Here is a 13,536-nt window from a genome sequence, read left to right as displayed (position 1 = left end):
TGCATTTTCATGGCCACAAGCGTGCGCACACACACACGCATGCACATAAATATGGATAGACGTTTAGCTTAAATGCGCACATGCACGCACACACAAACATGCACACACACACACACACAAACGTTTCATTACTTTTGGCGTCCTCTCCATTCTCCGAGTGGCAGGGATTGATCCAAGAAGTAATCTATATTCTGTGTAATGGCATGGTTTTGCATTGGAGATATGAGCTGGGATCTGGTGTGTCAAGTGTCTCAGCTGCACCATAGCGGTAGGTGCGATGCAATCTATTTTCATCAGTGTAAAATGTGGGGGTGGGGGGGGGGTCAATTTATACAGTGCAAAGAACAGTACACCCTAGATATGAGACAAGCATACGAGCAAAACAACTCTGTGGGATTGGTTGGGGATGGAACACATGGGACCGAAAACAGACAAAATGGCACTGTAAATATTCAGGGTTCTCCCCAAAGAATGTAAGAGGGGAGCTGTGTCACCTTGTGGACTGGCTGCACAACTATTACTTTGTTTATAATCATTAAAGGCAATTTTTTAAACAAGATTGCAGGAAAATGGCAGTTACATGTGTTCAATAACGCAAAAATCTTGAGAGCACAAAGGGGGAGCACCACCCACTTCCAAGCCTCCCCCGCCATACACAGCATCACCCTCTTAGAAAATCCTGGGGAGAACCGTGATATATATATATATATATCTCACATGCCTGGCTGTTTATCCAAACTGCATATAATGAACAGGAATTTGTATCTTTGTATCTTTAGTGTTTTACCTACTGCAACGCATAGAGTCCATGTATCCTGTTCCCAAACAGACTGATAAACATAACAGGTATTTCACATGTAGATGGTAAGACATGTTTGAGCCCTTCCCACTTTCCAAATTGCAACATTACTCCTTTATTTGATGAGATGATGAGAAAATCTCATGATGGTAAAACAGGAAAGAGAAGTCTGACAGAAGATTCATTTCATTGTCACTCTGAACAGTAATGAACTTCCAATTGTCATTCCAATCTCCTTTGCATTAGCGTAGCCTCTTCTGTAGCCTGTCAACTATGTGTCTGTCTATCCCTGTTCTCTCCTCGCTGCACAGACCATACAAACGCTCCACACCGTAAATCTGGTGGTCCCAGCGATCTGCGGCCAACAAGAAGTTCATCTCAGCCTATGCCTCCCTCATCCCTCGTTCACTGACGGAAACATGGATCACCACAGACAACACTGCTAATGCTCTCTCTTCGTCCGCCCAAGTGTTCTTCCATGGCACCGGGATCCTCATCTCTCCCAAGTGGTCATTCTCTCTTTCTCCCCTCACCCATCTGTCTATCGCCTCCTTTGAATTCCATGCTGTCACAGTTACCAGCCCTTTCAAGCTTAACATCCTTATCATTTATCGCCCTCCAGGTTCCCTCGGAGAGTTCATCAATGAGCTTGATACCTTGATAAGCTCCTTTCCTGAGGACGGCTCACCTCTCACAGTGCTGGGCGACTTTAACCTCCCCACGTCTACCTCTGACTCATTCCTCTCTGCCTCCTTCTTTCCACTCCTCTCCTCTTTTGACCTCACCCTCTCACCTTCCCCCTACTCACAAGGCAGGCATTCGACCTCATCTTTACTAGATGCTGTTCTTCCACTAACCTCATTGCCCTCCAAGATCCGACCACTACCTTGTATCCTTTTCCCTCTCGCTCTCATCTAACACCTCCCACACTGCCCCTACTCGGATGGTATCATGCTCATACCTTCTCAACCTATCTCCTGATTCTGCCTCCTCAACCCTCCTCTCCTCCCCTTTCTGCATCCTTTGACTCTCTATGTCCCCTATCCTCCAGGCCGGCGCGGTCCTCCCCTCCCGCCCCATGGCTCGACGACTCAAGCTCACAGAACAGGGCTCCGGGCAGCTGAGCGGAAATGGAGGAAAACTCGCCTCCCTGCGGACCTGGCATCCTTTCACTCCCTCCTCTCTACATGTTCCTCCTCTGTCTCTGCTGCTAAAGATTTTCTACCACTCTAAATTCCAAGCATCTGCCTCTAACCCTAGGAAGCTCTTTGCCACCTTCTCCTCACTCCTGAATCCTCCCCCCTCCTCCCCTCTCTGCAGATGACTTCGTCAACCATTTTGAAAAGAAGGTCGACGACATCATCCTCGTTTGCTAAGTCAAACGGCACCGCTGGTTCTGCTCACACTGCCCTACCCTGTGCTCTGACCTCTTTCTCCCTCTCTCTCCAGATGAAATCTCGCGTCTTGTGACGGCCGGCCGCCCAACAACCTGCCCGCTTGACCCTATTTCCGGAGACCTTCTCCCTTACCTCACCTCGCTCATCAACTCATCCCTGACCGCTGGCTTCCCTTCCGTCCTCAAGAGTTGCACCCCTTCTGAAAAAACCTACACTCAATCCCTCCGATGTCAACAACTACAGACCAGTATCCCTTCTTTCTTTTCTCTCCAAAACTCTTGAACGTGCCGTCCTTGGCTAGCTCTCCCGCTATCTCTCTCTGAATGACCTTCTTGATCCAAATCAGTCAGGTTTCAAGACTAGTCATTCAACTGAGACTGCTCTTCTCTGTATCACGGAGGCGCTCCGCACCGCTAAAGCTAACTCTCTCTCCTCTGCTCTCATCCTTCTAGACCTATCGGCTGCCTTCGATACTGTGAACCATCAGATCCTCCTCTCCACCCTCTCCGAATTGCATCCTACCTGACAGGTCGCTCCTACCAGGTGGCGTGGCGAGAATCTGTCTCCTCACCACGCGCTCTCACCACTGGTGTCCCCCAGGGCTCTGTTCTAGGCCCTCTCCTATTCTCGCTATACACCAAGTCACTTGGCTCTGTCATAACCTGGTCTCTCCTATCATTGCTATGCAGACGACACACAATTAATCTTCTCCTTTCCCCCTTCTGATGACCAGGTGGCGAATCGCATCTCTGCATGTCTGGCAGACATATCAGTGTGGATGACGGATCACCACCTCAAGCTGAACCTCGGCAAGACGGAGCTGCTCTTCCACCCGGGGAAGGACTGCCCGTTCCATGATCTCGCCATCATGGTTGACAACTCCATTGTGTCCTCCTCCCAGAGCGCTAAGAACCTTGGCGTGATCCTGGACAACACCCTGTCGTTCTCAACTAACATCAAGGCGGTGGCCCGTTCCTGTAATGCTCTACAACATCCGCAGAGTACGACCCTGCCTCACACAGGAAGCGGCGCAGGTCCTAATCCAGGCACTTGTCATCTCCCGTCTGGACTACTGCAACTCGCTGTTGGCTGGGCTCCCTGCCTGTGCCATTAAACCCCTACAACTCATCCAGAACGCCGCAGCCCGTCTGGTGTTCAACCTTCCCAAGTTCTCTCACGTCACCCCGCTCCTCCGCTCTCTCCACTGGCTTCCAGTTGAAGCTCGCATCCGCTACAAGACCATGGTGCTTGCCTGTGGAGCTGTGAGGGAACGGCACCTCAGTACCTCCAGGCTCTGATCAGGCCCTACACCCAAACAAGGGCACTGCGTTCATCCACCTCTGGCCTGCTCGCCTCCCTACCACTGAGGAAGTACAGTTCCCGCTCAGCCCAGTCAAAACTGTTCGCTGCTCTGGCCCCCAATGGTGGAACAAACTCCCTCACGACGCCAGGACAGAGGAGTCAATCACCACCTTCCGGAGACTCCTGAAACCCCACCTCTTTAAGGAATACCTAGGATAGGAAAACTAATCCTTCTCACCCCCCCCCCCCTTTAAGATTTAGATGCACTATTGTAAAGTGACTATTCTACTGGATGTCATAAGGTGAATGCACCAATTTGTAAGTCGCTCTGGATAAGAGCGTCTGCTAAATGACTTAAATGTAATGTAAATGTAATTGTAATCATAGTATTTGTTTCTTGGGCAACTAACTGAATGTTCTATTTCCTCTGTGTTCAATATTCACATGTGTATTTACAGAGCAGAGACATAGTGAGAGATTGTGAGGTGGAAATGCCCCCAAGTAGGACTGTAATGAGACACGTCTCTCTCTGAGTGGTTGACAGTAGGAAAACCGTGGGGAGAAGATCTGCACAAAACAACAACCGCCTTGTACACAGCTAACAATATACAGTAACATAATACTAATCTCTTTCAGTGTGTGTTTGGAGAGGGACGTGTGTGTGCGTGTGTGCGTGTGTGTGTGTGTGTGTGTGTGTGTGTGTGTGTGTGTGTGTGTGTGTGTGTGTGTGTGTGTGTGTGTGTGTGTGTGTGTGTGTGTGTCTACTGTAGATGTCTGTGTGGGAGGGTGTGCATGTTCTGTATACTGTATCATTTATCCCCGGCTTAGGTGTGAAGTTGGAGGTTAGAAAAGATTTGTGTTGGTGTGTGGGCTTACATTGCTACACAGACCCTACGCTGCCACACACACACACACACACACACACACACACACACACACACACACACACACACACACACACACACACACACACACACACACACACAAAGTACACTGTGATAAACACACAGTATAGATAAGCTTATACTATGTGAGAATAAAGGCTGTTTTAGAGCGGGGCTTAGCCCATGAAAGCTCTTCTGTTAGTTGTCCGTAAGCAACGACAGGCAGGCAGGGAGAACAGAGAGAACACGGACCATCTGCTAGTTAGATACAGGAAGCATTAATGGAATGTTTACTTATTCTTTCTTTCTATTTCTCAGCATTCAATTTTCATTACTGAAATAATGTCTTTAGGGCTGTGACGTTAGATGCAAATTGGAACATTAACGTTTAGAAAAGGTTTACAAAACTACTGATAACTGGTCCCGATCATCATTATAAAGGGTCTTTTTTTTTACGTACAAATTCCTAAGGCAACAATTCTATAACGTTAGTAGGAGGAGATATGCATCTTTAAAATGGTTTCCCACGGATATAAAGCGCTCCGCAAGTCCGCAAGAAAAAATGGCAAAGGGCAAGACAGGGATGCGACAGCAGCAAACTCTTCTATGACAGTACTTTGAGATGTTTAAATGAGAAGGTTGTGAAATGCAAACGTTGTAGGGTGGAATTGAGCTACAGCGGCAGTACAGGTGCAATGCTTAAAGGGAGGCACCATGAGGCCCAAGTCACCCAACCCGTTGCTGGCAGCAGTGTGATAAGGGACCCAGGGCTGATTACAGAAATGATTGCAGTTGATACGCAGCCATTGCCAATGGTAGACGATGTCGGCTTCAATGTTGCCCTAATGGTATGTCTAGAACCAGACTGCAAGATGCCATGCCAAAAAACCATGACGGCCCGGATGGAGAAATCATACAATGATTACTCTGTAAATAGGCCAACAAAGCGCCAGCTCTCAAATACCATATGTGGAGCAACAGATTGTTGGACGTCCATGAACATGCTGTCATACATCACTGCAACGACCCATCACTTTAATGAGAAGTGGGACACGAAGTCCCATGTACTACTGACAACTGAGATCATGGAGGAGAGGTACACAGCAGAGAATCTCAAACTGCATTAACTACCATCGTTGCTGAGTGATTGTGGGACAGCAGTAAGGTGAGTGCCGTCTTGGTGGGGTTTCCACTAGATAGCACAGCCACAAAGTCAAATTGGCTATATTGCAAACATTAATGAAAACAAAAGTTAGTTTTTTGGTCTTCATTTCGAGTTAGGCATAAGGTTAAGATAAGGTTAAGATAAGAGTTTTGCATGGGCACTAGATCTGCACAATCGTCTAGAAAATATGCATACTTTCTTTACGGAATGCCATTTTCCACCACCATGCTAGAGTGGCTAATGCTACTTCCTGGTGTTGCGCTCCAGGTTCAGCCAGGGGTAAACAACAGACTGCTGCAACCTGATTGGCTGAACGTGATACACAACATCCGCATATAACATTCCTAGGCATTAACCACTCAAGCGTTCCCACCATTAAAGCCAGTTAAGGAGGATAATAATAATGATAATGATGCCTTTGCAGCCTGAATGGAGGATGTTTTATGTACGAGCCAGTCTTAAGACAAGTGTATTACCCAGGAATGTACATCAAGCCTAGATGATTTTGTGGAGATGCTCTATCGGCTGCCTAGGCTAGTCTGGTAGGTAGCCAGGTCTGCTGGAGATTGTGCTGCATTGCCATATCTGAATTGTGAATTCATGTCATTTTATGATTTTTCTTATCGTTTAAAACCTCTTATGGCTGCAATCCCCCTATCGGGATAAGTGTCATCAACAACCGCTGAATAGCATAGCGCTACATACAATAAATATTACTATAAATATTTATGTTCATGAAATCACAAGTGCAATATAGGAAAACACAGCTTCGCCTTTTGTTAATCCACCTGTCGTGTCAGATTTAGAAATTATGCTTTACAGCGAAAGCAATCCAAGCGTTTGTGTAAGTTTATCGATCGCACGATAAAACATTAAGTACACTTCGCATCAGGTAGCTCGGTCAGGAATATCAGAAAAGCAATCAAATTAATCATTTTCCTTTGATGATCTTCGGATGTTTTCACTCACGAGACTCCCAGTTACACAACAAATGTTCCGTTTGTTCCATAAAGATTATTCTTATATCCAAAATACCTCTGTTTGTCGCGTTATGTTCAGAAATCCACAGGAAAGAGCGGTTACGACAACGCAGACGGAAATATAATCGATAATATATCAACCGCAAATGTCTTTCACAGTAGGAAAGGGAAAGGAAATGGCTGTCCGAATTCTGTTGCGCTAGCAAAACTCATGTGACCACTTGATGCAATGTTATCGTTTTGGCTCATTTTCCAAAATAAAAGCCGGAAACTATGTCTGAAGACTGTTGACACCTTGAGGAAGCAATAGGAAAAGGAATCTATGGAACATGGAGTTTTCAAAAAGAAGCCACTTCCTGTTTAGATTTTCCTCAGGGTTTCGCCTGCAATATCAGTTCTGTTATACTCACAGACAATATTTTGACAGTTTTGGAAACTTTAGAGTGTTCTATCCAATATTGATAATAATATGCTCATATTAGCAACTGAGACTGAGGAGCTGGCCGTTTACAATGGGCACCTTTTCATCCAAGCTACTCAATACTGCCCCTGCAGCCATATGAAGTTAAACATAACATTCTTTAAACGTTAACAAAAAAATGTACATTTGTCTGAACCCTAATTCTCTTTACACATGCCATGGGGCCTGGACAACGTTTCACGGCTGAGATGCCACTCTTAAGTGAAATCATTGGATCAGTGTCAATCATTTGTCAATCATATTTGAACAGACACATGTTAGTAACACCAGAACATATTTCATCAACAAGATACAGTATGTGTAATATATGAGACACTGACTTGAAAACATATCTTAAGAATATGTGAAGTATGTTAATGACATGTCGGTTTTACCATGCATTTCTCTGTTGTGTGTGCACTCTGGCTGTATCAAAGGGAATACATGTGCTTAATTAACAGCTTTTAACTTGCCACAGGGTAAAAACTGGTTGAAATTTTGTCATTACAAGCAGTTTTACATGAATTATTAGGTCATTTCAACCAGTTTTGTCTGCTGGGTTAACACCAAGTATTTTCAATGCATTTCCCTCCCAAAAACACAGTGCCCATCCTTTATGTAGATATGCCGCCCTCAACTCAGGGAATGATGCTTGTGCAAGCCACATACATGTCTTCATTTATCAATTGTACAGTCTCTTGAAAATCCCATTGATATGTCTGAGGGAAAAGTCTGGGCTATTTATTGAAATGCACATTTTCCTAATGAATATCCATGTTTGGGGTTAATTTTGTATGTGTAGACTTGCAAGCAGACTATTTAACTTGCTTGAATATTTTTTAAAGAGACTGTGGATGTTACAACACCCACCCTTCTCATATCGATGCATTTAATGGAATAATTTTCTTGGATTATTAATCTAATTTAGTTTAGTTGTGTGTACGTCAGAGGGAAAAAATCAGTTAACCACCTAACTGAGGAACACAATTTAACCTTGCGCAATACCCTAGATGCAGTTGCACCCCTAAAAACTAAAAACATTTGTCATAAGAAACTAGCTCCCTGGTATACAGAAAATACCCGAGCTCTGAATGAAGCTGTTAGAAAATTGGAATGGAAATGGCGCCACACCAAACTGGAAGTCTTCCGACTAGCTTGGAAAGACAGTACAGTGCAGTATCGAAGAGCCCTCACTGCTGCTCGATCATCCTATTTTTCCAACTTAATTGAGGAAAATAGGAACATTCCGAAATGTCTTTTTGATACTGTCGCAAAGCTAACTAAAAAGCAGCATTCCCCAAGAAAGGATGGCTTTCACTTCAGCAGTAATAAATTCCTGAACTTCTTTCAGGAAAATATCATGATCATTAGAAAGCAAATTACAGACTCTTCTTTAAATCTGCGTATTCCTCCAAAACTCAGTTGTCCTGAGTCTGCACAAATCTGCCAGTACCTAGGATCAAGAGAGACACTCCAGTGTTTTAGTACTATATCTCTTGACACAATGATGAAAATAATCATGGCCTCTAAACCTTCAAGCTGCACACTGGACCCTATTCCAACTAAACTACTGAAAGAGCTGCTTCATGTGCTTGGCCCTCCTATGTTGACCATAATAAACGGCTCTCTATCCAACGTATGTGTACCAAACTTACTAAAACTGGCAGTAATAAAGCCTCTCTTGAAAAAGCCGAACCTTGACCCAGAAAATATAAAAACCTTATCGGCATATATCGAATCTTCCATTCCTCTCAAGAATTTTAGAAAAAGCTGTTGCACTGCAACACACTGCCTTCCTGAAGACAAACAATGTATACGAAATGCTTCAGTCTGGTTTTAGACCCCATCATAGCACTGAGACTGCACTTGTGAAGGTGGTAAATGACCTTTTAATGGCGTCAGACCGAGGCTCTGCATCTGTCCTCGTGCTCCTGGACCTTAGTGCTGCTTTAGATATCATCGATCACCACATTATTTTGGAGAGATTGGAAACCCAAATTGGTCTACATGGACAAGTTTTGGCCTGGTTTAGATCTTATCTGTCGGAAAGATATCAGTTGGTCTCTGTGAATGATTTGTCCTCTGACAAATCAACTGTAAATTCCAGTGTTCCTCAAGGTTCCGTTTTAGGACCACTTTTCTTTTCACTATATATTTTACCTCTTGGGGATGTCATTCGAAAACATAATGTTAACTTCCACTGCTATGCGGATGACACACAGCTGTACATTTCAATGAAACATGGTGAAGCCCCAGAATTGCCCTTGCTAGAAGCATGTGTTTCAAACATAAGGAAGTGGATGGCTGCAAACGTTCTACTTTTAACTCGGACAAAACAGAGATGCTTGTTCTAGGTCACAAGAAACAAAGAGATCTTCTGTTGAATGTGGCAATTCATCTTCATGGTTGTACAGTCGTCTCAAATAAAACTGTGAAGGACCTCGGCGTTACTCTGGACCCTGATCTCTCTTTTGACGAACATATCAAGACTGTTTCAAGGACAGCTTTTTTCCATCTACGTAACATTGCAAAAATCAGAAACTTTCTGTTCAAAAATTATGCATAAAAATGTATCCATGCTTTTAACTTCTAGGTTAGACTACTGCAGTGCTCTACTTTTCGGCTACCCGGATAAAGCACTAAATAAACTTCAGTTAGTGCTAAACACGGCTGCTAGAATCCTGACTAGAACCCCAAAATGTGATCATATTACTCCAGTGCTAGCCTCCCTACACTGGCTTCCTGTTAAGGCAAGGGCTGATTAAGGTTTTACTGCTAACCTACAAAGCTTTACATGGGCTTGCTCCTAACTATCTTTCCGATTTGGTCCTGCCGTACATACCTACACGTACCCTATGGTCACAAGACGCAGGCCTCCTAATTGTCCCTAGAATTTTTAGGCAAACAGCTGGAGGCAGGGCTTTCTCCTATAGAGATCCATTTTTTTTGGAATGGTCTGCCTACCCATGTGAGGGACGCAGACTCGGTCTCAACCTTTAAGTCTTTTCACAAGACTCATCTCTTCAGTGGGTCAAATGATTGAGTGTAGTCTGGCCCAGGAGTGTGAAGGTGAACGGAAAAGCTCTGGAGCAACAAACCGCCCTTGCTGTCTCTGACTGGCCGGTTCCCCTCTCTCCACTGGGATTCTATTACAGGGGCTGAGTCACTGGCTTACTGGTGCTCTTCCATGCCGTCCCTAGGAGGGGTGCGTCACTTGAGTGAGTTGAGTCACTGACGTCATCTTCCTGTCTGGGTTGGCGCCCCCCTTGAGTTGTGCTGTGGCGGAGATCTTTGTGGGCTATACTCGGCCTTGTCTCAGGATGGTAAGTTGGTGGTGGAAGATATCCCTCTAGTGGTGTGGGGGCTGTGCTTTGGCAAAGTAGGTGGGGTTATATCCTGCCTGTTTGGCCCTGTCCGGGGGTATCATCAGATGGGGCCACAGTGTCTCCTGACCCCTCCTGTCTCAGCCTCCAGTATTTATGCTGCCGTAGTTTGTGTGTCGGGGGGCTCGGGTCAGTCTGTTATATCTGGACTACTTCTCCTGTCTTATCCGGTGTTCTCTCATTCTCTCTTTCTCTCTCTCGGAGAACCTGAGCCCTAGGACCATGCCTCAGGACTACCTGGCATAAAGACTCCTTTCTGTCCCAATCCACCTGGCCGTGCTGCTGCTCCAGTTTCAACTGTTCTGCCTGCAGCTATGGAACCCTGACCTGTTCACCGGACGTGCTACCTGTCCCAGACCTGCTGTTTTCAACTCTCTAGAGACAGCAGGAGTGGTAGAGATACTCTCTATGATCGGCTATGAAAAGCCAACTGACATTTACTCCTGAGGTGCACCCTCGGACAAACTACTGTGATTATTATTATTTGACCATGCTGGTCATTTATGAACATTTGAACATCTTGGCCATGTTCTGTTATAATCTCCACCCTGCACAGCCAGAAGAGGACTGGCCACCCTTCATAGCCTGGTTACTCTCTAGGTTTCTTCCTAGGTTTTTCTAGGGAGTTTTTCCTAGCTGTCGTGTTTCTACACCTGCATTGCTTGCTGCTTGGGGTTTTAGGCTGGGGTTCTGTACAGCACTTTGCGATATCAGCTGATGTAAGAAGGGCTACATAAATCAATTTGATTTGATTTGTAAAAAAATAAAAATAATTAACAGCTGTCCCTCAACAGAAAGTAAGCTTCAGCAGGCAATTCAAAATGTACAGGATTGCCCTGAAAAAAAAATATTTTTAACCCGATGGGATCTGCTGTATAAATAAAGGTTGAGCAACTAAAATAAAATGTGTCACCATCCCACAATCGCAGAAACCTTGCATGCTGCTCTGAGCGATGGTTCATACTTTGTTGCAGAAGTTAGCAGAAGGAAGTAGGTCTAAACCGTTTTGGCAGCAGTAAATTATGAACATTTCCCAAATGTAAACTTATTTAAAAGCCAGATATTTACAGAAGATTCAGTGCTGATCCTTGCCATTCTCTGGACCACTGTTGTAGTAACCTGTTTGGTCAGCACTGTTAGAGAGCTTACTACAGAGGCTACAGCTGTTAGATTTGTTACCTCTCACCCTGAGTACTGCCTGATCTCCTATACATTTACAGTGCATTCGGAAAGTATTCAGACCCCTTAACTTTTTCCACATTTTCTTATGTCACAGCCTTAATCTAAAATGGATTACATAGATTTTTTTTCCCTCATCAATCTACACACAATACACCATAGTGACAAAGCAAAAAACATTTGGGAAATTTTAGCAAATGTATAAAAAAAAACTGAAACATCACATTTACATAAATATTCAGACTCTTCACTCAATACCTTGTTGAAGCACCTTTGGCAGCGATTACAGTCTCAAGTCTTCTTGGGTATGACGCACAAGCTTGGCACACCTGGATTTGGGGAGTTCCTCTCATTCTTCTCTGCAGGTCCTCTCAATCTCTGTCAGGTTGGATAGGGAGAGTCGCTGCACAGCTGTTTTTAGGTCTCTCCAGAGATGTTCAAGTTGTAGAAACATCTCAAGGATGATCAATGGAAATAGGATGCCCCTGAGCTCAATGTCAAGTCCTATAGCAAACGGTCTGAATACTTCGGTAAATAAGGTTCCTGTTTTTACAAAATTATGAATATCTGTTTTCGCTTTGTCATTATGGGGAATTGTGTGTTGATAGTTTTATCTAATCCATTTTATAATAAGGATGTAACGTAACAAAATGTGGAAAAGGGGTCTGACTACTTGCAGTGTATATCGTGTTTGTCATGCCTGCTCCCGCTCCCCCTCCCTGGAGCTCGAAGGCGCCAGGCTCCCCAGTATTACGCACTCCTACCATCATCGTTACACACACCTACCTGCCTTCCCTCCGTCAAGCATGGGACTCATCTGGACTCAATCACCTCTGTCATTACCTCCCCTATGTCTGTCTGGTTCCCTGCTCTGTTCCCCGCTTAAGCATTAATTGGCATGTGCCGTTGTTTACCCGTGTGCTGACTCTGTTCCTGGTTTGCTACCTGTCTGTTCCTGAATAAATGTTGACTCCCTGTACCTGCTTCTCATCTCCAGCGTCGGTCGTTACAGAATGCTAAAGACTTCATACGGAGCATCGGGGAGTGCTGGCGTTCCGGTTGTTGGTGACATCGTGTCCGGGGGCCGCCACAGATGGAACCAGGGGTGCCTAAGCCAGCTCGTCGAGCTGTCACGCACTAGCTGGCTCGAGAGGCTCTTGCCCCGGTTGACTCGGAAGGCGAACAATCAACGTCGGGCCTCACCCGGATCGTCATGTTTTTACTCCCAGCCGGCTCGTCAGGCTGCTACGCCTCCGCTGGATCATCGGGTTCCCACCCCTCAACAGGATTGCCATGCTTTCAACGGGATTCCCAGGCTTTTTCCGGCCTCAGCCGGATCGTCATGTTTTCTCATCCCAGCTGGATCGTCGGGCTCCTATGCCTCAGCTGGCTTGCCAGGCTCCCATGCCTCTGCCGGTTCGTCGAGACTTTACACTCAGCTGGCTTGTCAAGTACCCATACCTCGGCCGGCCCGTCGGGCTCCCCCAGGTGGGATGCTGATTGGCGCCCCTAGAGGGGGGGTACTGTCACGCCTACACCTGCCCCCCTGTCACGCGCATCAGTGATCATTGGACTCACCTGGACTCAATCACCTCTGTCATTACCTCCCCTATATCTGTCAGCTTCCCCACTCTATTCCCAGCTTCAGCATTAATTGTAGTTTGTCGTTGTTTACCCGACTCTGTTCCTGTTTTGTTACCCGTCTGTTCTTCAATAAACAATGACTCCCCGTACCTGCTTCTCATCTCCAGCGTCGGTCCTTACAGTTTTACAATGGACAACAACGTGGATTCTTGTGGTGTGTGTGTTTGTGTACAATTGAAGGTGTGTGTGCATGTGTGTCTGTCTATCTCTATATCTGTCTCCTATTTCGTCCACACACCTGAGTGCCAGCGAGTTTGAATTGTCCACAGTGTTGTAGAAATAAACTTTCCAAAGACTCCATCTGGATTCCTCTTTTCTATTGGCCCCATTCCTGTTCCTATCC

The 13,536-nt window shown here is 45.4% G+C and overlaps 1 protein-coding gene across 1 annotated transcript in view; it reads left to right on the top strand.

The window, feature by feature from the left end:
• Positions 1–13,049, top strand: part of LOC127911472 (uncharacterized) — a 134,973-nt gene extending 121,924 nt beyond the window's left edge. Inside the window, exons 2-4 of the mRNA XM_052478435.1 lie at positions 3,231–3,446; positions 12,547–12,614; positions 12,779–13,049. Of these exons, the coding sequence (XP_052334395.1) occupies positions 3,231–3,446; positions 12,547–12,614; positions 12,779–13,049 (555 nt within the window). The remainder of the gene's footprint in view (positions 1–3,230; positions 3,447–12,546; positions 12,615–12,778) is intronic.
• Positions 13,050–13,536: the final 487 nt, after the last annotated feature.

Source organism: Oncorhynchus keta, chromosome 24 (assembly GCF_023373465.1).
Source record: "Oncorhynchus keta strain PuntledgeMale-10-30-2019 chromosome 24, Oket_V2, whole genome shotgun sequence".
NCBI classification, from domain to species: Eukaryota; Metazoa; Chordata; class Actinopteri; order Salmoniformes; family Salmonidae; genus Oncorhynchus; species Oncorhynchus keta.
The sequence above is the reverse complement of the archived record's forward strand: the minus strand, read 5'-3'. Positions and strand labels throughout refer to the sequence as shown.